Below are 25,548 nucleotides of genomic sequence, written 5' to 3' on the forward strand. Positions count from 1 at the left end.
TTTGCCGCAAAAGTTTAACCGTTTAAATGCTGGTGTGACGGGGCCTGTATGGCAGCAGTTTGCATTGACGCAAGTACAGTTTTTCTCCAAAAATGGCGTTTGTTTTATTTGAAACTAGAGTGAATCAAGCCATAAAGCAATCAAGTGACAGATAACTGTACTCGGCTGGATTATTTTAGCAGTTTCACTTTCATGATAGTCCAATCATATCCAGCCTGTAAATTACAAACCGTCTGGCTTAAGGATAAATACGTTCAAGTATACACAAAGTCCTACAGGGCTCAGTAATGTTAATACTATTATTAATATTATTATCAGGTTAATTTCATACAAAAGAAACTTGTTTGGTTTTAAATACTTGTATAAATACAAAGACAAGCAAACCCGTCTGTCTCTGCCTCGGCGCTCTCTGTCATCCACAGTGGATTCAAAGACAGGTGGATCTCTGTCAGAGCACTCGAGGACTCAGAGGACAGTGCAATAAAACTCAAGGACAAGTCAATGAATTCGACTCAGCAGGTATCCTTCAATAAAAGTCACAGCGAATACCAGCAGCCTTCAAACTGCACTCGTACCATATTTTTTGCTCTTTTCAAGCGGACGTTTCTGTCTTCCCTTTACAAAGAATGACTGAACATTCTCTTCTTCGACAAAGTGATAAGGAGAAAATCAATTGGCTCTACTCACTATGAGATAATGTTGTCATCCACCATTTTTTGTTTTATGAAGGGGAGGGGGGGCTGTTTGCTGCTCGTCCTCAGGACAGAGTGCAGCCCTGTGAGGTGACCAGCTGAGATCAAACCTCGCCTCTCTCTGCTCATCTCCACTTCATCCTCCCACTAAACGCCTCCCTGCTTTCCGTCCTTCATCCTGTATTCAGCGTCTTTACAACTTCAGTCCTCACCTCTCTTCCCTCACTCTTTCTCTTCCTCTCTCCCACCTTCCCTCACACTGTCACCTCGTTCTTACTCCCAGTCCGCAGTCCCTGCCCTCCTCCTCCTCCGGGGATGAAGTGCAGCTGTTCGATGGTGTTCTGCCTCTTGCTGGCGAACGCCATCCGTCGGGCGTTGGGGTGGCCTCCGGCCGTCCCCGCTCCGCCTCCGCCATGGCCCCCATGTGGGTCCCAGCCGCTGTGCATGCCCATGCCGGGCATGGCGGCGGAGCTGCGGTCGTGGTCGTGGCCTGATGTCGGGTGGGAGTTCATCTTGATCATGTGGTGGCGGTCCATGGATGGTGTGACGCAGATGTTCTGTTGTGACTGGGCCTTCTGGTGGTGGCTGAGTCGGCCCATGGTGGGCACCATCCCGCTTCCTCCGCCTCTGTCACCTCCTCCCATCATCAGCCCCATCGCCATTAGCCGGTCCTCCAGGCGGTCAGGTGAGACCAGGAGCCTCTCGTGGGACCTGAAACCACACACTTGTTTATCATGGGCTAATTAGACACTAAAAAATGACTGTTGCATGGTGAGACATTTACTGAACATGAACATTACTAGAATAACACATTGCAAACAAGTCTTATGTCCCAATTCTCTACAAATAAAATCAGCCACACGAAATTTTCCCTCCCTAAACCACAGCACACGTTTCTTATAATCAGTCATCCAGCAGAATCAATCAGAAATTAAGAACATTTTTGTAAACCATATTGTCCCATATTGATTTCCATGTGTTGTTTGATTATAAAGCAGGTCTAGTTTCTATATTAATACTGTGAAATTATCAAACACTCAGTCCGCAGAGAAATGCACACAGCCTGTATTCAGAAACTGAGCCTTAAAACAAGATGTCAGGACTTCTGCAACTTCGTGGTGTCACAACAAAGCAGTCTCCTCTTTCAGGCATGCCCCAAGCCCCGCCCACCTGGACCCACCATCCAACCTTGCAGGATTTGGTGTTTACCTGAAATTTGCTATATTTTTAAATCTGAAGAGAGATTCAGAGCCTCCTCTCTTCTGATTGGCCAATGACCTGTTGTTACCAGAGCTCCAGAGAGAGAGGAGATGTAAAACTACATTGAGATGGTTTTTGGCTCTTAAAACCACAAATATATCTTAATATGGATCAACATTTCAAATAAAACACAGTGTAAAATGAAAAGTGTAAAATATGGGACCTTTAAATCAACACATAACGAGTTATCAAACATAAAATGAACTTCAGTCTCACCTAAGCCACATTTGATTCCCAAGTCAAGAAAGAAGAAACTGTGGAGCTTGTTTAACTTGTTGGACTCACTTTTTAAAAGAAGTGAAATGAGGTACAAGGTTTGAAATTTGACTGAACAGAATTTTTGTGTTATAAAAATTTAACAGAGTGTACCCTCACCTCATCAGACTCTTTAAATTTCAATGAAACTGCTCTGCTCTTGACATTCATTTATCATATTCTCTGATTCCCTTTGCTCTTATTTTTCTCATCTCTCCTCCATCTTCTCATGTCACCTGACATCATTATCATCTCTTTTGCTTTCCTCTCATCTTTCACCTTCTCTGATCTCGCTCCTTTCTCTTTTGTGTTTCATCTGCTCGTCTCATCTGCTCTTCCTCTCATCACAATCCTCCTCTCACCTCTGCTGCCCTCTGTCCCCTCTTGTCTTACCTGCGGAGCGTCTGCGAGGTGGAGCTCCTGCTGGTGCTCATCATGGCTTTGTAGTACTGGTGTTGCTGGTTCTTGGACAGGCGGGACAGCGTGTTGCCCTCCCCGAGTGCCAGCAGCTGATCCTGGGAGCGGACGCGGCGCGGCGGTCTGTCGAAGGATGAGCTGGTGTACGGCGTCTGGGCAGGCAGCGGGTATGGGTTCGGGGTGGAGGCAGGGATGTGGAGACGAGGCCGGGAGCCGTTGAGGGGCAGCGTGCCCCTGGAGCCCAGCGTGTAGTCGCCCCCCCAGGGAAGGTGGTGCTGTGACGAGTGGAAGGATGGTGGAGCGTTGTTGGAGCGACGTTTGGAGTTGTGGTAGCTGGAGTACTCATCGAGCTCTTTCTCTGATTCAGCAGAAGAAAACCAGAATTGTACAAGATGTAAATATGGCTGCAAGTAATGTTTATTTTATTTATTGATTAATATGTCAATTGTTTTTTCAATCACTTGTTAAAGAAAAGGTTGAGTGCTCACAAACAATCATTCTGTCAATCATTCTGTCAATTTGCTGATTACAGTAGTTCATGACAAATCTTATGTCTCTAATAAACTCTGTGTTTGCTGCTCGTGATCTGATTATCCTACCAGGTCTACCAGGTATGCAATACAGAAGACTTGGTTTCACATCTATTAAATGTATAAAATAATGTAAAATGCCTGTCACAGTTTCCGAGAGTCCAAAATAGTGTCTTGAAATGCTTTTTATTTCCAAATCCAGGTCAAAGACATTCAAGTTATAACTAGAATAGTACTCAGAGAATGCAGACCTCCGTCAAGGCCATTGTTAAACAACATAGACCAGACTTCAGAGAGAAAAACTCTAATTCATAGTAAATTAGAGTGGCACTCAGTAAAGCGCATACCTCCACCAAGGCCAAACAATACTACACACGTCTGTTAGATCCAGGTTATTATTAGATCCAAACTTTGCTTCCTGAGAAACTGAAGAAAGTGTCTCGCAATGTTTAAGAAAATGATAGAAAATTCCAGGATCCGTCCACTTAACCGGATCTGCACCTAAATTTAACGTGTTCTTCCCCATCCCTCCATCAGGTTTGGTGCAAACCAAATCAGTATTTTTTGCATCCTGCTGACAAACAAACAAACAAACAGACACAGGTGAAAACATAACGTCCTTCGTGGATGTAATGATAAAAGAAGGAGAAAAGCTGCTAATTCTCAAATTTGAAAAGCTGGAACGAGAAACTTTTTCCCATTTTTTTTCCTGAAAATGGACTTAAACAATTAAAAAATCAAAATCTATTTATATTTTTGTCAAGTGACTCGTCACAGCACTATATGTAAATATGGTCAGACACTGATAGCAAAATGAGTGACAGTTTATCAATTGTTGAACGATCCTTTTGATTATATTTTCTGTTAACTGGTTGGAATAAAAGAAAAGAACCAGTTTTGAGAAAACAATCCAACACAAGGTCCATTTTTTGGCTGTTCTGGAGCTTTAATCATAGCTCATGATCTTCATCAACGCACAGAGACCATGTAATAAAAGTGCACATTGAGGGCTCCTTGTCTATGTTGGTGAAAGTGCTCAGATAAAATAGAAATTTAAACATCTACAATACTGCTGATGGAGATCTTGATTGAAAGCTCCATAACAGGTACTAAATGGACCTTGTGGTGAGACTGCTTTCTCAACTGTTGAACTTTGAACCTCTAAGGAAAAGATGACAGAAATGAAAAAGAGCCGAAAAGACAAAAATGCAAAGAAATTAAAGAATAAGAAAAGAAAGGAAGGAAGGAAATAAAAAACAAAAGGATAGGATGACAGATACTGTACGTGTGGAGGCAAAAGACATGAAAAAGAAAATCCATCACAGGTGTGTGGCATGATAAGGAGGTGAAATACCTTGACTGTGAAGAGACATGCGGGGGTAGAGGTAGAGAGATGAATAAAAAAAGGTGAAAAGGAAGTGATCGACTCAGAGGAGGACAAGAAGTTAAGATATACTGTATATCGCACGAGGCATAACAGAATAAAGGTAAAAGAGAGGAGAACAAAGAAACAGACTGTAATAGAGGTTAGAAAGTTTAAACCTGTGTGATGAGAGAAGAACGAGATACACCGACATAAATGACATGGAAACAAAGATGTCGAGACACAAAGTAGAGATGAAGAAGTGAGGAGAGAACAGTTAGCAAGGTTCATTAATAGTGAAATACAGTTTCTGTGCTTTCTGCTCCGTAGCCTGAGACCACTTTAATCTTCAAAGCATTTCCATGGAAGCAGCTCCCCAAGAGCCAATTTAAACCTGACCTTTAACCAGGCACCGCTTTACCTCCTCTCGCCTTGTCTTCCCTCTTTCTCTGTTTCTCCTCTCTCCTCTCCCTCTGTTTGTTCCTTTGTCTCCTCCACTCCTTTTGCTTTTCTATTCTCCTTCCATTGTTTTCAGCCTTTCTTCCTCCTGCTCTCGAGGTTTTTCTCTCTCTGTTTTCACCACCATCTTTCTCTTTCTCTTTCGCTGTTTGTCTCATGTCCTGATCCTCTCCTCCTCTTCGTCTCTCTCCTCTCTCCCTCTCTTTCTGTTTACTCCCATCCTGTAAGGCCAAATTATCTCGAGGTTTCTCCCTGGCTGCTGACCGCAGACAAAGAAGCCTTTATCAGCGTCCTTTCTGCACAGCCATATGGGGAACTACATCAAAAGGACCAGGTCTCATACAATGGCTGGCGAGAGGCCGCATTCCCTCTCCTTGACTCATAATGACAACATTTTGGTCTCCATTTGAAGGGGCGTTCCACCGAAACTGACATTCAGGGTGTTTTTCTAAAAAAGCAGGCTTTTAATAATCGGACAAGTAAAAATACTGAGTGTCATTGATTCAGTGCAACTGTGACTCAGCCTGTATCTGGTTTTCCTGTTGAAGCGATCAGCGGCTTGTAGCTTTATTCTGGGAAAATCATCCGCTACAAAGAACTCAATCTGTTCTTAATGTTTCTGTTTGGTTTGTAATCACCAGATGAAAAAGAAGACTGGACTCTCACCGACTTCGCAAACTAAATAGTCTGGTGTATCATGTCAGTGAGGGTTGAAAAGCCCTGAGGGGATGAAATGTGGCACGAGATGGACATTTTAAGACCTGAACTGTTGCCATGTTTAGTACCAATCCTGAGATCTTGTCTATTTAGTTTTAGTTATTACATTCTTTATATTATTTAAATATCATTCAGGGTTGTCTTCTGAACTGGTCTGGTAACAAAAAGTGCACAAGACCTTATGTGGATTTCATGATTTGTGGATTTTTGTCGACTGTACAAAGTGCTTTGCTTTAGGTTTCTGTCTTTATTTTCCTGTTAAAGGTCCCATATAGTATAAAGGTAGCTTTCCATGTATGTTTTGATTATAAAGCAGGTCTAGGTTCTATATTAATACTGTGAAAGTATCAAAGCCTCAGTCCACAGAGAAATGCACACAGACAGCATTCAGACACTGAGCCTTAAAACCAGCCATCAGGACTTCTATAACTTTGTGATGTCACAAGCAGTCACCGCTCTCAGCCATGCCCAAAGCCTCGCCCACCTCAACCCACCATCCAACCTTGCTTGATTTGGTTTCTCTGTGAGTGTTTACCTGAAATCTATTATATTTTTATACAATTACTTAGAAAACAGTCAGCCAATCAGAAGAGAGGCTCAGAGCCTCCTTTCTTTTGATTGGCATTCCAGAGAGAAGCTTGAGAGAGGAGATGTAAAACTACACTGAGATGGTTTTTGGTTCTTAAAACCACAAATATATCTTCTTATGGATCACACTTCAAATAAAACACAGGAAAAGTGTAAAATATGGAGCTTTAAATGTTTGTTTCTTTTGAGGGTCTAATGCTACATTCAGTCCGACCTTTAGCTTAAAAAAATAAAACCCACCGCACCATTCATTTCAATGAGAGCAACGCAAAGAGCTCCTACAAAACACCAGAGGGTTGTCTGGTAATAAAAAGATGAACTTGGCTGAACATTTACCAAATGGCAGGGTTAGGGTGGATTACTCTGTAATGTGAAAAGCTGTATTTCTGCTGTTTATCTCAAGATTGTCACAACAAAAGATGAAATGATTTCTGCCATGATAACTTCCAACAGTTGTAAAATAAATCCTGTCTCACTGCATTATAAACCTCTGTCCTTCAAACTCCAATGATCTAATTACAGGGTCTAATATAAACGTCTCACCAGCACTTGAAACAACAAACCTCCACCAACTCAGCCCCCATGCATTCGAGTTTAACTCAGGGCTGTTTTCTGTCTGAACGCCTGCTAAGTCTTCAAGCAACAAGTTCGGACGAATTCAGACTAGGATGAGGAGTGAACACCCTCATTACTGAGCAGATGGAAAATTGTCAAACAGAAAATACACAAACGTTGCCTTTTGAATCACAGGTGAACCCTGGGAAGTGTAGTGCCTAAAACCACACCATCGGGCAGAAGAAGGTCAAGAAAAATGAGGTTCAATCGTCCATTTTTTTTCAGTAATCTGAGGCAAAGAAAATATAGTGAGGAAGAGAGAAAGGATGGAAAGAAATAGTGTTTCTTTTGATCTGGGATTAATCTGCTGATTCCAAAACAAAAAAACTAAAACATGCAAGTCAGATTTTCTGATCTGAAGGACAGATGCCACTAAGGCGACAGAGATGCAGCTTCAGAGATGAGAAGACGAAGGGAAATTCGATGACCTTTGAAGGTCTGATGTGGAAGTGATTTCCAGACGCTGCACCGCGTCACCTATAGAAGTGTTTTCTCCTTTTCACTGGACTGAAATAATAAAGAGTCTCATCTGGTCTCCGCTTTCCTCATTATTGCTTCCACTTCCAGATGCAGCCACACTACACACACACACACACACACACACACACACACACACACACACACACACACACACACACACATACGATCGCCCATGTAGTAACCATCCATCACTCAGCCTGCAGAGGCGACTCCCATCCCCCTGCAGTTTTCAGCAATAACAGGGTGAGAGAGGTAAAGACAGAGAGAGAGGGAGAGAGAAAGGGAGAGAGAGGGAGAGGTTGCCAGCCACTGCCTCTCAAACATCTTTTCTTCCCTGTCGAAGGCAGCCAGGCCCCTGCAGACCAGCCAGCCAACGCCCCTCCCCCTATCTCCACATCTCTCTTTCCCTCCAATCCTTTCTTCCTTTCTTTCACTGCCTCTTCCTTCATTCTTCTCCCTCTGCTCAGTCGACCTCTCTGCATCTCTATCTTCCTGAATATCTATTTTTTCTCCCTGCTGTATCCTTATTTGCCCACTCAGCTCTTTTACAGCCCCTGATCCTCTTTCTTCACATTTATGCTCTCCCATGTTTCTACGTTTTTTTTTTTTTAACCCTTACATCAACTCCTTTTTCTCTGCCTCTCCCTACTTCCTTTTTTTCTACTCTTCTTTTTTAAATTGATGCTTTTCTTTACCCTGTTTACGCCTTTATGCCATCTGTCTGTCACTCTCTGTCTTTTCCATTATTTCCTTCACATCTCACACATCTCACCCCTCCCACCCCTATAATCATTTCCTCCAGTTTGTTTACTTTACTGTTATGGCTGTTTAGCAGAAACAGTTTGCACATTCAGGCTACACTGAGATGATTATTTGGCTTTGCAGTTGATTCACAAATCTCCTGGCGGCCATGCCTGGCTACGGCCATAATGGACTCTCATTCACTGGAGCATCAGCTGTGTGAAAGTCGAACTAACCGGGCTGCGAGAAGAGAAATATCCCACAAAGAGAGTGGTGGGGTGGGAGTCAGCCAGCTGACGTGAGAATAACTGGCCCGTAGTTGAGTTGGCAGAGACTCCTGTGCTTAAATGCTTAAATCACACATCTGATCTTGATGAACGAATTATTCAAGTTGAAGTTCTTCACTGATGTTCATTGTAATAATGTGTTGAGAACAAAATGACGTAATCGACGGTCAATGGAAACCCAGTGAGGAGGCTGGATTCCACAATCACACTGAAAATCAACGTAAAAAACTGAAACCACAGGCTGATCCAACTCTGTGGTATGACCCCCGTGTGCCTGTATACCACTCCTGACAGCGGTCTGGCGTGCTCCTGAATGAGTCGGAGGATGTGTCCTGGGGGATCTCCTCCCAGACTGGATCAGGCGTCAGTGAGCTCCTGGACAAGTCTGTGGCGGTACTTCAGATGCACCGATTACATAACGCTTCCCATAGGTGCTCAGCTTGGGTTTTAGGGTCAGGGAAAACGTGAGGGCCATCAATTAGTGCATCAATGCCTTCGTTCATCCCTACACCAGGTACCCAACAGCAGTGCAGGGTTACAGCTGGCTGTGACATGGCAGGTCTGTGCGACCCTCCAAGGACTCTGCCTCCTCAGACCAATCACTGACCCACCACCAAACTAGCTCATGGCTGGCTGATGCTTACAGGCCAGCATAAACGCTTCACCACGGCGTCCTCCAGACTCTTTCACGCCTGGTCACATGTGCTCAGTGGAATCTGGCGAATGCCGGTTCGAGCTGCAGGGTGCTGGGCTGTGAGCACAGGTCCCACTAGAGGACGTCAGGTCCTCACGCCAGCCTCATGGAGTCTGTGTCTGACAGTTTGGTCAGTAACATGCGCACCAGGAGCCTGCTGGAGGTCATGTTGTAGGGCTCTGGCAGCACAAAGGAGCAGGTAGCGGTCCTGCTGCTGGGTTGATGCTTTCTACGGCTCCTGTCCAGCTCTCCTGGTGTAACGGGCGTCTCCTGGTGTCTCCTCCATGCTCTTGGGACTGTGCTGGGAGACACAGCAAACCTTCTTGCGGCTGCACGTATGGATGTGCCGGACTACCTGTGCAACCTGACTGTGCTGCAGGTGCCGCCTCATGCTACCAGTAGTGACACGGAGACTAGCAAAACACGAAACTGGAGAAGAATCAGTCGGGAAGGAGAAGGAGAGAGCAAGTGTCTGTGGCCACCACATGTAGAACCATTCCCTTTTTGGGGGTTGTCTTGCTTTTATCCTCTGCATTGCAGCTGTTGTCACTTTCACTTGCACCAAAGCAGCTGAAACTGATTCACAATCACTTGTTGCTTCCTAAATGGACAGATTGATATCCCTGAAGTTTAACTGACTTGGTGTTATACTGTCATGATTAAGTNGAAGGAGAAGGAGAGAGCAAGTGTCTGTGGCCACCACATGTAGAACCATTCCCTTTTTGGGGGTTGTCTTGCTTTTATCCTCTGCATTGCAGCTGTTGTCACTTTCACTTGCACCAAAGCAGCTGAAACTGATTCACAATCACTTGTTGCTTCCTAAATGGACAGATTGATATCCCTGAAGTTTAACTGACTTGGTGTTATACTGTCATGATTAAGTGTTCCATTCATTTTTTTGAGCAGTGTATATACAACATCACAGCGATGGTTAGTTGACTGTGGTTAACCAAATAAGAGGCTAGTATTACATGTCATACATAAATGTCAACATAGTTAGTATTTGGACCAACAGCTGAGAGTTGATTATACTGTAAGAGTAGTAAGAGAGGTTTCTTTGAAGGTTTTGTAACACAATATATTTTTGATGTCATCCTGTGTCTCCTCGTCATTTGACTCCATTTTAACCTTTGTGAATCCAAGCCAACCCCAGGTTGCATCCTCCACAAAGGAGCAAACTTCAAACTTTTAAGAGCCACTTTTCAAAACACTTTCTGTGGAGAATTCCTCTAAACACATGATTATGTCAAAGAATCAAAATGAACTATGTATTTACAGTGAGTCAAACCCTTGAGACAGTCAGTTTTATAAATGTAATCAGCGGTACAGCTGCTAGTGAGTGTGTTGCATCACCTGAAAGGCCTCACTGGTCCTGAATAATCAATTAGTCCCACTTGCCCTCTCCCTCCCTCCCCCTCAGGTTTTCCTCTTTGCCTCCCTTGTTCTCCCTTCTCCCTCTCTCTACATCCCCTCATCTCCCCCCACGAGCTCACCCAGCCTCTTCAGGGAGCTGTAGCGGCTGATCTCAGGTTTCATGGTGGCCTCATAGGACGGCGGCAGCTGGGCCAGGTTGTGGAAGGAGTGGGAGAAGGACGGGTGGCTGCTGTTGTGTCTCATGCCGCCTCCGATAATGCTGCCACCGCCGACGCCAACGCTGCCGGGACCTTTACCGCTACCTGAAAGCAGGGTGGGACCAGAGGAGAGCTGGGGGGTGTTGTTCATACGGGATCCACGCTCTGGAGAGCAACAGTGAGAGAGGATGGAGGGACAGGAAAAGGTGTAAAGAGAAAGGTGGAAAATGGAGATGATAGATCAAGCAAGTGAAGATGAGAGGGAGGGAAGGGAAATGGAAGATTCGAGATGAAGAAGAGGAGGAAAAAGAAAAAAAATGAAGGAAAAACAGAGAAAAAATGGTTGAAGAACAGGAGGATGAAAAAAGACAGAAGATGGAGCATAGGAGGATGGGGAACAGTAGTGACGAGGAAGGAAGGACAAAGTGAGATGTATGGGGATAAGAATGGGGGAGAGCAGGAACAAAAAATGAGAGAAAAGAAGAGAAAAGAGAAATCGAATACAGAGATAGAAACAGAAATGACAGAAAAGGAAGACAAAGCGGAAAAAAAGAAGAGAAAGGGAAGACAGAACAAGTGGAGAAGATACAAGCTGGTTAATGATCAGTAAACACAGGAAGTGTCTCCGAGCTCCATGGTGACCGTCTATAAATACGACTCTTGTACTGTTCAATCTGGGGCTCCAACACAAACATATCAGCCACATGTAAATACATAGAAATGCACTGATGGCATCAGGGTGGGGGGGGGCTGGGGGGTGGGGATCTATATACACACATTCACATTTATGCAAAGTGCAAAAGCAGCACATCCATCAATACACATAAAAATGATGTGTCTTATGTAAGATTAGCAGTATGGGGGAGGGGCAGGGGTGTCTGTTTTGCAACATGTATACTCATATCAGTTACATCATACAGTATACGAGTACATTCATATTTTGAAACAGCAAACAGACAGCACTTTGAACGACCCCACATGTACTGTAAGGTGCACTCGGTGGTGACCCGGCATGTGTAGGTTCTGTACATTTAAACGGGGACGAGGTGAAATCACATGCCGCAAATTGCTGGAAACATCGCTTATCCTCTGAGGAGTCATTTGAGAAGCTGAATTTGTAAAAAGGAGAAACTATATGAACTGCTGGGTCTCAGCAGAAGATGTGGAAAAAAAAGGTTAAAATGTAAAAATATGAAAATATAAAGCAGCGATAAAAGATTATGTAACTGCGGAAAATTGGCCATTTGCTGTTGTTTCCTGTGTTTGAGACAGACACAATCGATGTCGAGTCCACTCAGTGTGGTAATGGTTATAGGCTGCGATCTTGTTAAGATTACTGCTGGACATATACTGGTCATTGACCATTGACAGTAATGGGCAATAATGGCCAATAATGTCTCAGTTAAGCGTCACCCAGGGAACACACACCACATCGACTTCTGTACCGTGCATGTTACACACACGGTGGCAAAAAAGCAATGCCAGCTGTGAGATCATGGGTTTTAAAGTAGGAACTGAGCGGAGGATAATGAAGGCTGTAGAAAATATACCTAAAAAGCACCAAATATTGAGTTAAATGTGCAGAATTAGCTCGGTCATTTCCAAGAGTGCAAGGTAATCAATTTTTTTGGATTCACACACACACACACACACACACACACATACGATCGCCCATGTAGTAACCATCCATCACTCAGCCTGCAGAGGCGACTCCCATCCCCCTGCAGTTTTCAGCAATAACAGGGTGAGAGAGGTAAAGACAGAGAGAGAGGGAGAGAGAAAGGGAGAGAGAGGGAGAGGTTGCCAGCCACTGCCTCTCAAACATCTTTTCTTCCCTGTCGAAGGCAGCCAGGCCCCTGCAGACCAGCCAGCCAACGCCCCTCCCCCTATCTCCACATCTCTCTTTCCCTCCAATCCTTTCTTCCTTTCTTTCACTGCCTCTTCCTTCATTCTTCTCCCTCTGCTCAGTCGACCTCTCTGCATCTCTATCTTCCTGAATATCTATTTTTTCTCCCTGCTGTATCCTTATTTGCCCACTCAGCTCTTTTACAGCCCCTGATCCTCTTTCTTCACATTTATGCTCTCCCATGTTTCTACGTTTTTTTTTTTTTAACCCTTACATCAACTCCTTTTTCTCTGCCTCTCCCTACTTCCTTTTTTTCTACTCTTCTTTTTTAAATTGATGCTTTTCTTTACCCTGTTTACGCCTTTATGCCATCTGTCTGTCACTCTCTGTCTTTTCCATTATTTCCTTCACATCTCACACATCTCACCCCTCCCACCCCTATAATCATTTCCTCCAGTTTGTTTACTTTACTGTTATGGCTGTTTAGCAGAAACAGTTTGCACATTCAGGCTACACTGAGATGATTATTTGGCTTTGCAGTTGATTCACAAATCTCCTGGCGGCCATGCCTGGCTACGGCCATAATGGACTCTCATTCACTGGAGCATCAGCTGTGTGAAAGTCGAACTAACCGGGCTGCGAGAAGAGAAATATCCCACAAAGAGAGTGGTGGGGTGGGAGTCAGCCAGCTGATGTGAGAATAACTGGCCCGTAGTTGAGTTGGCAGAGACTCCTGTGCTTAAATGCTTAAATCACACATCTGATCTTGATGAACGAATTATTCAAGTTGAAGTTCTTCACTGATGTTCATTGTATAATGTGTTGAGAACAAAATGACGTAATGACGGTCAATGGAAACCCAGTGAGGGCTGGATTCACAATCACACTGAAAATCAAGGTAAAAAACTGAAACCACAGGCTGATCCAACTCTGTGTATGACCCCCGTGTGCCTGTATACACTCCTGACAGCGTCTGGACATGCTCCTGATGAGTCGGAGGATGGTGTCCTGGGGGATCTCCTCCCAGACCTGGATCAGGGCGTCAGTGAGCTCCTGGACAGTCTGTGGCGGTACTTCAGATGCACCGATACATAACGTCCCATAGGTGCTCAGTTGGGTTTAGGTCAGGGGAACGTGAGGGCCAGTCAATGGCATCAATGCCTTCGTCATCCCTACACCAGGTACCCAACAGCAGTCAGGGTTACAGCTGGCTGTGACATGGAGGTCTGTGCGACCCTCCAAGGATCTGCCTCCTCAGACCATCACTGACCCACCACCAAACTGCTCATGCTGGATGATGTTACAGGCAGCATAACGTTCACCACGGCGTCTCCAGACTCTTTCACGCCTGTCACATGTGCTCAGTGTGAATCTGGCGAATGCAAGTCGAGCTGCAGGGTGCTGGGCTGTGAGCACAGGTCCCACTAGAGGACGTCAGGTCCTCACGCCAGCCTCATGGAGTCTGTGTCTGACAGTTTGGTCAGTAACATGCGCACCAGGAGCCTGCTGGAGGTCATGTTGTAGGGCTCTGGCAGCACAAAGGAGCAGGTAGCGGTCCTGCTGCTGGGTTGATGCTTTCCACGGCTCCTGTCCAGCTCTCCTGGTGTAACGGGCGTCTCCTGGTGTCTCCTCCATGCTCTTGGGACTGTGCTGGGAGACACAGCAAACCTTCTTGCGGCTGCACGTATGGATGTGCCGGACTACCTGTGCAACCTGACTGTGCTGCAGGTGCCGCCTCATGCTACCAGTAGTGACACGGACACTAGCAAAACACGAAACTGGAGAAGAATCAGTCAGGAAGGAGAAGGAGAGAGCAAGTGTCTGTGGCCACCACATGTAGAACCATTCCCTTTTTGGGGGTTGTCTTGCTTTTATCCTCTGCATTGCAGCTGTTGTCACTTTCACTTGCACCAAAGCAGCTGAAACTGATTCACAATCACTTGTTGCTTCCTAAATGGACAGATTGATATCCCTGAAGTTTAACTGACTTGGTGTTATACTGTCATGATTAAGTGTTCCATTCATTTTTTTGAGCAGTGTATATACAACATCACAGCGATGGTTAGTTGACTGTGGTTAACCAAATAAGAGGCTAGTATTACATGTCATACATAAATGTCAACATAGTTAGTATTTGGACCAACAGCTGAGAGTTGATTATACTGTAAGAGTAGTAAGAGAGGTTTCTTTGAAGGTTTTGTAACACAATATATTTTTGATGTCATCCTGTGTCTCCTCGTCATTTGACTCCATTTTAACCTTTGTGAATCCAAGCCAACCCCAGGTTGCATCCTCCACAAAGGAGCAAACTTCAAACTTTTAAGAGCCACTTTTCAAAACACTTTCTGTGGAGAATTCCTCTAAACACATGATTATGTCAAAGAATCAAAATGAACTACGTATTTACAGTGAGTCAAACCCTTGAGACAGTCAGTTTTATAAATGTAATCAGCGGTACAGCTGCTAGTGAGTGTGTTGCATCACCTGAAAGGCCTCACTGGTCCTGAATAATCAATTAGTCCCACTTGCCCTCTCCCTCCCTCCCCCTCAGGTTTTCCTCTTTGCCTCCCTTGTTCTCCCTTCTCCCTCTCTCTACATCCCCTCATCTCCCCCCACGAGCTCACCCAGCCTCTTCAGGGAGCTGTAGCGGCTGATCTCAGGTTTCATGGTGGCCTCATAGGACGGCGGCAGCTGGGCCAGGTTGTGGAAGGAGTGGGAGAAGGACGGGTGGCTGCTGTTGTGTCTCATGCCGCCTCCGATAATGCTGCCACCGCCGACGCCAACGCTGCCGGGACCTTTACCGCTACCTGAAAGCAGGGTGGGACCAGAGGAGAGCTGGGGGGTGTTGTTCATACGGGATCCACGCTCTGGAGAGCAACAGTGAGAGAGGATGGAGGGACAGGAAAAGGTGTAAAGAGAAAGGTGGAAAATGGAGATGATAGATCAAGCAAGTGAAGATGAGAGGGAGGGAAGGGAAATGGAAGATTCGAGATGAAGAAGAGGAGGAAAAAGAAAAAAAATGAAGGAAAAACAGAGAAAAAATGGTTGAAGAACAGGAGGATGAAAAAAGACAGAAGATGGAGCATAGGAGGATGGGGAACAGTAGTGACGAGGAAGGAAGGACAAAGTGAGATGTATGGGGATAAGAATGGGGGAGAGCAGGAACAAAAAATGAGAGAAAAGAAGAGAAAAGAGAAATCGAATACAGAGATAGAAACAGAAATGACAGAAAAGGAAGACAAAGCGGAAAAAAAGAAGAGAAAGGGAAGACAGAACAAGTGGAGAAGATACAAGCTGGTTAATGATCAGTAAACACAGGAAGTGTCTCCGAGCTCCATGGTGACCGTCTATAAATACGACTCTTGTACTGTTCAATCTGGGGCTCCAACACAAACATATCAGCCACATGTAAATACATAGAAATGCACTGATGGCATCAGGGTGGGGGGGGGCTGGGGGGTGGGGATCTATATACACACATTCACATTTATGCAAAGTGCAAAAGCAGCACATCCATCAATACACATAAAAATGATGTGTCTTATGTAAGATTAGCAGTATGGGGGAGGGGCAGGGGTGTCTGTTTTGCAACATGTATACTCATATCAGTTACATCATACAGTATACGAGTACATTCATATTTTGAAACAGCAAACAGACAGCACTTTGAACGACCCCACATGTACTGTAAGGTGCACTCGGTGGTGACCCGGCATGTGTAGGTTCTGTACATTTAAACGGGGACGAGGTGAAATCACATGCCGCAAATTGCTGGAAACATCGCTTATCCTCTGAGGAGTCATTTGAGAAGCTGAATTTGTAAAAAGGAGAAACTATATGAACTGCTGGGTCTCAGCAGAAGATGTGGAAAAAAAAGGTTAAAATGTAAAAATATGAAAATATAAAGCAGCGATAAAAGATTATGTAACTGCGGAAAATTGGCCATTTGCTGTTGTTTCCTGTGTTTGAGACAGACACAATCGATGTCGAGTCCACTCAGTGTGGTAATGGTTATAGGCTGCGATCTTGTTAAGATTACTGCTGGACATATACTGGTCATTGACCATTGACAGTAATGGGCAATAATGGCCAATAATGTCTCAGTTAAGCGTCACCCAGGGAACACACACCACATCGACTTCTGTACCGTGCATGTTACACACACGGTGGCAAAAAAGCAATGCCAGCTGTGAGATCATGGGTTTTAAAGTAGGAACTGAGCGGAGGATAATGAAGGCTGTAGAAAATATACCTAAAAAGCACCAAATATTGAGTTAAATGTGCAGAATTAGCTCGGTCATTTCCAAGAGTGCAAGGTAATCAATTTTTTTGGAACACCTACGGTGGCTGACAGAGAAGTTTGATAATGGCGTCGTGGAAAAACGAACTTCAACATGTGCAGAGTGTCTGACTCAGAGAGTTGAAGTGTTCTGTTCTTGTTTCCTCCCAGGTGGCTGCTCACATTATCTAACACAGGAAGACTGAGGACAGAACTAAAGTAAACCAAGTTACCTTTAGAACCAAAGATGTCAAGAATGAAGTGACATCAATGAAGTAAACTCTTCAGGGTTCGTGGCACAAACACTGAAGAATGACACAAATGTGAATAAAACTTAAAATATGAATCCTTCCCATTTTCTTTTTATCCACTTCATAGAAACAAAGTGAGGCTTCTAAAATATTTAACAGTTACAGATATAATTTCCAGTAATACTGTATACAATTAATCAATAGTTTGTTCAATTTTTTATCAGTTACTTAACATAAGGGAGTTTGACTTGCTGGTTAACATTAACAACTGAAGGACTGAAAACCTTTGCTTACAGCACACATAAAAGCACTATTTATGCTAAGTTGTTGTTTAATGTTGGCATTAGACGTCGCCCTGACATTGGATTTTGGTACCTGACATCAAAACCTATATTCAACTGAATAATAAATAAAAATAATAAAAATATCAGCTATTGACGTTGGTGGCAGCTGTGTACCTGCTAGGTTCATCATCTCACCATATTTCCACAAACACCTTATCCAGAATTCAGTGGCAGCCATGTTAGATGCACCAAATTAGCCTTCACAAGCTATTATTTTTTCCAGTAGGAGTTCTGCTTATTTCCTGAGGACAGTGCTAACATTGCTTTTTTGTTTTCTTGGTGCAAAGCCTAGGAAAACAGACTCAGGAAGTGCAGTGACCTTGCTTAAGCCAAGACCTCCATTAATGTGTAGTGTCAGCTGCAAGCACACTTGCACATCACTGCTACACAGAGAGGAGGAGGAGAAGAAGAAGAAGAAGAAGAAGAAGAAGCACATTTGGAAGCAGGCTTGTGGTAATAGTGGGTGGTGGTGGGGCAGACAGGCTTGCATTAAGCAGAGGGCAGGCCAGACAACTTTTAGCTCACACTCTTATCAACGATGTGTCACTTTCAACACGACCATGTACAAAAAAATGCATCATTATAAACATGTTTTAAACCACAAGGTAGTGTTGACAGTGGCACAGCTGTTTTAAGAGCGCACTACAACAGGCCGTCAAACCAACAACAAGACAGACAGACAGTGTGGTAGTTAGGCCGTTCATCCGGCCGGCAGCTCGCCGCCGCCTGTGCTAGACCGTGCTGCTAACCATGAGGCTTACCGATGGTAGCAGAGTGTTTGGGGCTGGAAGCAGACCCCTGCTGGTTAAAATGGTGGTGCAAGTTCCCAGCTGCAAAGAGAGCAGAGCTGACAAACTGATGGACAACCACTCGAGAGACACAAGAGACGTGTGTTGAGTAAGCATTTGTGTCAATAGAGAGAGACAGTGGGAGAAACAGGACAGAGAGAGAAAAAGACAGTTTAGAGAAAAAGTCAGTCCCTCCAGGAATTAGCTTTTTTTTTTTGTCTTTACTTGTTAACAATATTTAATCAAGATGTTATTCAGCACATGATGTGGTGCAGCAAAAACCTCCAGACAGGAAGGAGATGAAGTACAACGTAGGTAGGTAGTGGATTTTATTCTGTATCAGGAGTGTAAATTCAGCTTACTGTACTTTCTGGTCCATTTAACCTGTTTGTTGTTTGTAGAGCTGCAACAATTAGTTAATTAATCAATGAGTGAACAGGCAGAAAATTAAACTGCCACTATTTGGATAAACAATTAATAATTTCAGTCATTTTTCAAGCTAAACAGCTTCTGCTTCACAAAGGTGAACACTTGCATTTGCTGTTTTATCTCATTGTAAACTGAATATCTTTGAGTTATGAATCAATCTGTTCTAATTTAACAAAAAAAAACAAGAATTAATCAAGAAAATTATTAAAAATAAACACTAGTTGCAGCTCTAGTTGTTTGCAAACTAGTGAATCCAGCTTTATAATCACATGTCATATGCAGAGGATCAGTTTGTATTATAATTTGTAGTATGTAGTACTCCCACTCCCAGGAGAGCAGGAGTATTTGCAAGTGTAGAAAAAATCCAATATTTTTAAGATATTTTCATTTTTACTTGACAACATTTCAAATCCTGGAGCGACTGAGAGAAGAAGGCTTGTTTTTGTTTGAGGTGAGAGACAGTGGCAGAGCGACAGAGACAGAGCAGAAGTAAAGAGAGAAACGTGTGTGTTGTTTGTGTTTGTTTAGACTGTAACTGTGTGAATTGTTAAGAGTACAACAAAATCAACACATTCACCGTCGCTCAGAGGGAAAACGCAACTTTTCTTTTTCTTTTTTTTTTCTTCCTGAAACCAGAGAAGTGTGATCGTTCCCACTAAAATCTGTTAATGCGAGTAACATTTTTGTCTCATTGGCAACAACACATAGGACTGTGAAACAATGCACAAGAATGAGAAAACAAAAATTCAATTAAGACTTTTTGCAGCTTCTGTCAAAGCCATGATTACCTCAAACAGCAAATGTAAAACAAATAATGTCTAAAAGATCAATATGTAATTGCAAATATTAAAAAACTGCCACATGAGAAAATATATAGATGACTTCCAGTGCATTTCAGCATTTAAATACAAAACTAACTGCTGGTTTGATTTTATTCTTTATTTTTCTGGTCATGACATAACAACCTGTCAACCCTCAGGGGTTCAGTTACAGTGCTGTGTTGAGCATTTAGTTAATTAGCAATTTTTTAGGTTAAAATTATAATTAGCTGAACATCTGCCCAAAAACTAACAACTGAGAAACAGAGGAGAGCTTCTTTTCTCTGCCTAAGAATCATAATATAAGAGAGAATTTACTGAGAAAGAAGTTAATTATTATCCTCAATATTTTCTAGATGTCAGAGTATTTTCTGGCACAGAAATAACATTAATGCCACTATATGTTTTCAAATTGTTCATGTTCATTATTCGTGCACATACAGTGAAAACTAACTAGGTTTTATAGGCATCAAATATGTGGTTAGATTTAGAGTCATTTAGAGAAAAAAATTTAGAGAAAAAGTATATAGAGAAAAATTAAAGGTGAATCAACACTACAAGCCATTAAAAGGTCTATTAGACGGATTTTTACTAATGACTAATGTAATGTAGCTTAATTTCAAAACAAAGGCCCACTGAGATTATCCATCAGCTTCTCTAAATAACTGTGTCTGGCAACCTTTCAGTCCCAGCAAACGTATTCTACTGGAAGTGTGATGTGTGTTACTGATACTGAGATTGAACTGAGATTTGAATAAACGCAGTGAGAATTACCATCCATGTCCCGGGGGAGACAACAACGCGCCCTGAATCAAACATTCATTTCACCTGACTGTGAATGTACCTTGTTTTCTGTTTTTCCACGCCGACAAATGTGTGTCACTCATATGTGTCTCTTTGTTTTGTTTTCCCACTTACTGCGGTTGTCTTTGCTCTGCAGGATGGGGGTGTAGAGGTTTTTGGATGTGCGTCCGTCTGAGGTGGTTGTGGTCAACACTGTGGTGTTGTTCCTCTCTCCCTGCTGCACAGGGCTCGACTGGTGACGCAGGATATCCACCAGTGATCTGACACAGCAGAGGATGGATGGATGAATGGAGGGAGGAGAAGAGGGAGAGAAGACGATAGACAGAGAGAGATGTAAAGAAAACAGGAAGGAGACGGACAATAAGAATGTGGAAGATACAATGAAATATTCAGCTATTTTACGGAGGCAAACTAATCTTTAAAAGTCTTTTTACATGTTAAGTTACAGGGGCCAGTTGCACAAAACACTTAAAGTTAAGATTTTCCTTAAAGTCTGAGTTTAGGTTTCCTTAAAATAAAAATAGTTGCACAATACACCCTTAAGTTTCCTCCTAAAACGTTTTCAATGTTCACTTAAGTATTTAAGGTTTTCTCCTTATCTTAGTCTTATACTTAAAGGAATCACTTAAAAGTCAGTTAAACCATTGCACAAAAGACCTTAGCGACCAGAGTAAGGAAAAAAATCTTAACTTAAAATCTTAACTGCAACATGGCAGAGTTTAGGGTCATAATTGAAGAAAATGAACACATCCCAAGAAGTGTCCCTCGACCGTGAGACACCCTTAACGATGCAGTAGAGTTGTACTGCTTTAAAATCCCTTTCACTGCTGCAAATGCCTTAACTTTTTTCCTCAGCTAAGGAGAAATTAAACCTTAAACGCCATACTTAAGTAGAAACCTTAAGCTGTTTTGTGCAAATTCCTTTGTCCTCGCCTAAAATATTTAATTAATTCACAGTATAATTCTGTAACGTTATGATTCAAGTGGTAAAATGTGGGTCATATGACTTCTGTTTGTAATCTTTATCACGCAGCACTTTCTAGCAGACCAAACCAGATGCTAAAATACAGCTACATAAACTTATTAGTAAGAACAAAGTAAACAAGCTGCAGGTGTGTTCTCTGTCCTAGAACTGAGTCTCACCTGGGCATGTTGATGTCTCTGTTCCGGGGTCGACGCGCCACCTTGCTGAAGGCGATCCTGACACCCACAGCCACCACCAGCGTGAAGGAGATCACCCCTCCGATCACATAGGCCGTGCTGTTTTTAGAGGAAAATGACATTAGCTCACTCAGCGCAGCAGAACAGGAAAACATTAAGCAAACAGAACATATTTCAGTATTTAGTTATTTACGCTTTTATCGTGTCCGTTGTTCATTTCTGTTTCATTCATGCGGCATGTGGCTGCTGTAATGTGGCATTGCCCAATTGTGACCATATACTATAATTTCTGACTCAAGTATTTATACTGTTAAACTGCTACATTGGCTTTAACTACTACAAGCAGTGACAAACAGACTCTCACCTGCTGCTCTGCTGCTGGAGTGTCTCGAAGTCTGGGTCAGGCTTGTTGACCGCGGGCACGGTGACGGGGACCTGTGGGTCGGCCCAGACGGGGGACTTGTAGTTGGTGCAAGAGTCCTGGTTCAGCCGGTTCCTCTGGTGCTCGCAGCAGAACCGGTAGTGGCAGGTACCGCAACAGTAGATGTAGCTGCCCTTGGAGCAGTTGAACGTGCTGTCAAAGTGCCCCATGACGTCGAAGTATCCCCTGTGGAACAAAGTTTGACAAAGACGTTTTGTCATCTGCATCACAGTACTTGATGCCTCTGCTACTTTAAGATGGAAGCACACAGATATTTTACTTAAATAAAAGTAGCAACTTCACAAACAAAACAAAAAAAGAGACAATTTTGGCAGATATTGTGATAGGAGTCACAATTTCAGTTGGAATGTTACAATTTTCGCATTTTATTTTCACTGAAAACATATATAAAAATTATGATGATGTGATTTTTGTTGGGTCATGTATCAAAAAAGTTTGTTTTTATGCATCTGGAGAATATGATTTGTAGTCTGGGGCGTCTCTGTAGCACAACAATGCTTCATTCTTGGTCTGTTGTGACACATTTAACCTTCATTAATACAATTGCAGCTCCTGCAAGTCGGATATTGCAAGATATTGAAGAAATAATCTATTACAAGTAAAAACCCAGGATTCAATTTTTTTCATAAGTCAAAGTACAAAGTACAAACGCATCACAACATACGTAAAGTACCAAAAGTAAAAGTCCTTATTAAGTGCAATGGCTCGTTATTGTTTTTTTTGTTTTTTGCACGTTGGTCCTTTACAATAGCAGTTTTCCAATAAGCTAATGCACATGTTTCATGACTGCTGTTTCCTTGGGTTTGAAGCATTTAGTGCTGCCTACGTCCTCGAGGCACCATGATTTATTATCGGAGGAGCTCTCTCTCTGAAAGAATTTAACTCCAAGCAGATAAACGTGTTGGTTTCTCTGCTGTCTGACGGTGCAGGGTTCAGGCTTTTCAACAATCAACAAGTTGAGGGGGGGGGGGCACTCGTGAAGCATTTTGGGCTTTATGTAACTTATAGATCTGTTTGTCTGTTATCATTGTACTGTTAGTGCTGCTTTTGACTGCCTGGATGAGCCTGCTGTTGATAGTTGTGGTGTGTAGCTGCTCGCCAACACACAACTGATTTAGAGCTGATTACATGTTGCCTAGCAACAGCAAGACGCCTCTCAGTGCAAAATATAAGCCTCAGTGAGATCAAGATCAGAGCTGCAGGAGGAGAGGAATCATGATGCGCCTCGCTTTCACGGCACCCAGTGTGATCAACACGTTACACAGAAATAAATTAGAGCTACAACCATGAACGTAACTTTGAAGGCTCTTTCCTTTGAAGGTTAACTTTGCTGACTTTTTACAACACACCTAAGCCTAAGCATTTTTGACTTCCCAGAGATTTTATTTCCCCTGGCAACAAATTTTTTTTCCAAATTTTAATGTCCTCTGTATTATTGTTCATTTATCTTGTAATATGCCTCTCATTTGATTTCAAGAAATCCTTTTTGGGTATTTTTAAATCAAAATCTCTCTTTTCTTTTCCTGTAAAAGTATTTTGATGACTAATCTCAAACTCGGTCAATTACAAGAATGTATCCAATCAAATGTGATTTGGGGTGACTAGCTAACTCTGTTTATCATATAAATCCACACTTGATCATTAGCTAGCACACTAGGGGGTATGTATTTTGATTTCAGCTGAGGTCTAATTTATTAATTAAACACTAATCCTCCTTATTCTGGTCTATCACTAGGTGGATTTCCATCCAAATGTAGCGCACATTTCAAAATTAAAGAAATAAAATAAAAAAACATGTCAATTATTTTATAAAAAATAGTTAATTTCCATTCACTGTTGTTATGCAAATGTTAGGAGGTGGTTTGTCAGTCAGGTGCCATTTAACCACTGCAGAAGAAGAGGGAGCAACAAGAGGATGCAATTAAAAGAGTGCCAAACCTCGAATGGTGAAAAGCAATGTAGAAAATATGATGGAAATATGGCATAAACCACAAGCCTTTTCCACAATCCAATCAAATGTCACTGATTTCATCTGAATCCCTGCTCACATATTCATAATATGTCACTTTACAGAAGTTAAAGATGCTCTAACTGCTGTTTCACTCTGACTTTAACACTCAAAATAAACAGCGATGAACGCGCTGATTTTATAAGAATAACCACACCACACCACACAACAGGAAATAGATCTGTTCCGAACCTGCACACGTCCACATCCACCAGCTGTCTTGGAGGTGGAGCCACCTGGGCTGCTCCGAGCGGAGGCTTCAGGGCGTCGGCCGTCATGTTCCTTGGCAACATGGTCTGAGGGAGGGGCTTCGGGGGGAGTTCGGCCATCACTGGAGGATTATCCCCGTCCTCCACCTCGGCCACTTTTGGCCCCACCTTGGGTCCAACGGGCAGCGGCGGCTTGTAGCCGGTAAGGAGGAACAAGGTGGTGCTCTTTTTACCAGATGCAGCGGAGCCACCGCTGCTGGTCAGAGTCCTGACATCACCATCAACATCATCTGTGGTGATGGTTACCGTGGAGACAGCGAGGCAGCAGAAAAGCAGGACAACGAGGGACGAGCAAAACATCCCTCTTGAAATTGTAGGTCTCATTGTTTTATCACAAAGTTCTTGAGCCGATGTTAAAAAAAAATCACAGAAAACAGCTCCGAATTTGAATTATCAGTGTCCTCTTCCAAGATGGCGGCTTCTTCACTTATAAAAACCCTCTGTATGAAAAGTTTTAACTCCAGTCTGATGAACTAACACCTTCTTGTTATGTACACACTGCACAGGTGCGAAGGGTTTCTCTTAGAGTTTAGCGGATTCACTTGGTTCAAGCGATGTTACATGAACGTGTTTGGCATTTCACTCTCTTATCTTAATGTAAACATTTCTTTCTGTATAGAAATCTTTCCTTTGAGCAGCTTTTGTAAACAATGAGGTCTTTCAGAGTTTTTAGGCCCTATATGAACTGCCTGCGAAATGGCTATAGATCTGAACTAATCAATTTAAATTAAAACCTGCACCAATTATCAGTACAGGATAATATGAGTTTGTTTTATGGCAGCAGGTGTCAGATATTTATTATTATTTTGGTCTGTAGTATTTTATTTATTTTACAGTCTATTGGCCAAAATTCAAAATCTTCAAAATAGGCAGTAATTTAAGATTTCTGTAAACAAAATGAGTGTGAGGAAACTGTAAACTCTTAATATAATGACCCCTCCAAAAAAAGAGTCTTATATCTCCTCCTAAAGAGTTTTCTGGGAGTTGTTTATGGCACACGAAAGTTACAATTCACATAAGAAACCGCGATGGAAAAATGGAGTCTGTAAACATTTAGCGCTGTATGTAAACTTTGTTTTTCACGTTTGATGAGCTTTAACAGATGTTGGAAGAATTCTTGTTGGAGTTTGGCACTTCTGTTGTCTTATGTGACTAACTGTTGTGTAAAATCATGCATGGAAAAATAATGTTTCTGAAATCAAATCAAATATTCAAGGTGTGTGTGTGTGTGTGTGTGTGTGTGTGTGTGTGTGTGTGTGTGTAAACAACACTGCTGGCAGCTTTAGAGATCTCAGCTTTGTTTGGTGAAGCTCAGTCTGAATTTGGCACAAGCTGTGACTTTAATTTGTATTTCTTTTACATCACACACAATCTGCCCAATAAACATGCTCTTCCTTTCAAGAGATTTAAAGGAAGAGAATTAGTAAAGGTCAATATGCT

At 42.8% G+C, this 25,548-nt stretch overlaps 1 protein-coding gene across 1 annotated transcript; it reads right to left on the minus strand.

The window, feature by feature from the left end:
• Positions 1–946: 946 nt before the first annotated feature.
• Positions 947–24,408, minus strand: LOC111233229 (protein shisa-7-like). The gene is made up of 9 exons (XM_022760995.1): positions 24,032–24,408; positions 21,754–21,996; positions 21,372–21,488; positions 20,343–20,488; positions 18,151–18,219; positions 15,323–15,382; positions 15,140–15,268; positions 2,601–2,982; positions 947–1,403 (listed from the first exon to the last, which is right to left on the minus strand). Exons 1-9 carry the CDS (start codon positions 24,406–24,408, stop codon positions 947–949), a joined length of 1,980 nt encoding a protein of 659 aa, XP_022616716.1.
• Positions 24,409–25,548: the final 1,140 nt, after the last annotated feature.

The sequence above is a fragment of the Seriola dumerili genome, unplaced genomic scaffold (assembly GCF_002260705.1).
Source record: "Seriola dumerili isolate Sdu_G_001 unplaced genomic scaffold, Sdu_1.0 BDQW01000381.1, whole genome shotgun sequence".
Lineage (NCBI taxonomy): Eukaryota > Metazoa > Chordata > Actinopteri > Carangiformes > Carangidae > Seriola > Seriola dumerili.

Coding starts and splice junctions, on each gene's coding strand:
- LOC111233229 (XM_022760995.1), bottom strand. CDS start 24,408: ATGTTTTGCTCGTCCCTCGTTGTCCTGCTTTTCTGCTGCCTCGCTGTC. Junction 21,489..21,753: donor CTCCAGCAGCAGAGCAGCAG/GTGAGAGTCTGT, acceptor CTCTAAAAACAG/CACGGCCTATGTGATCGGAG. Junction 2,983..15,139: donor CAGCTCCCTGAAGAGGCTGG/GTGAGCTCGTGG, acceptor CTGCTGAATCAG/AGAAAGAGCTCGATGAGTAC.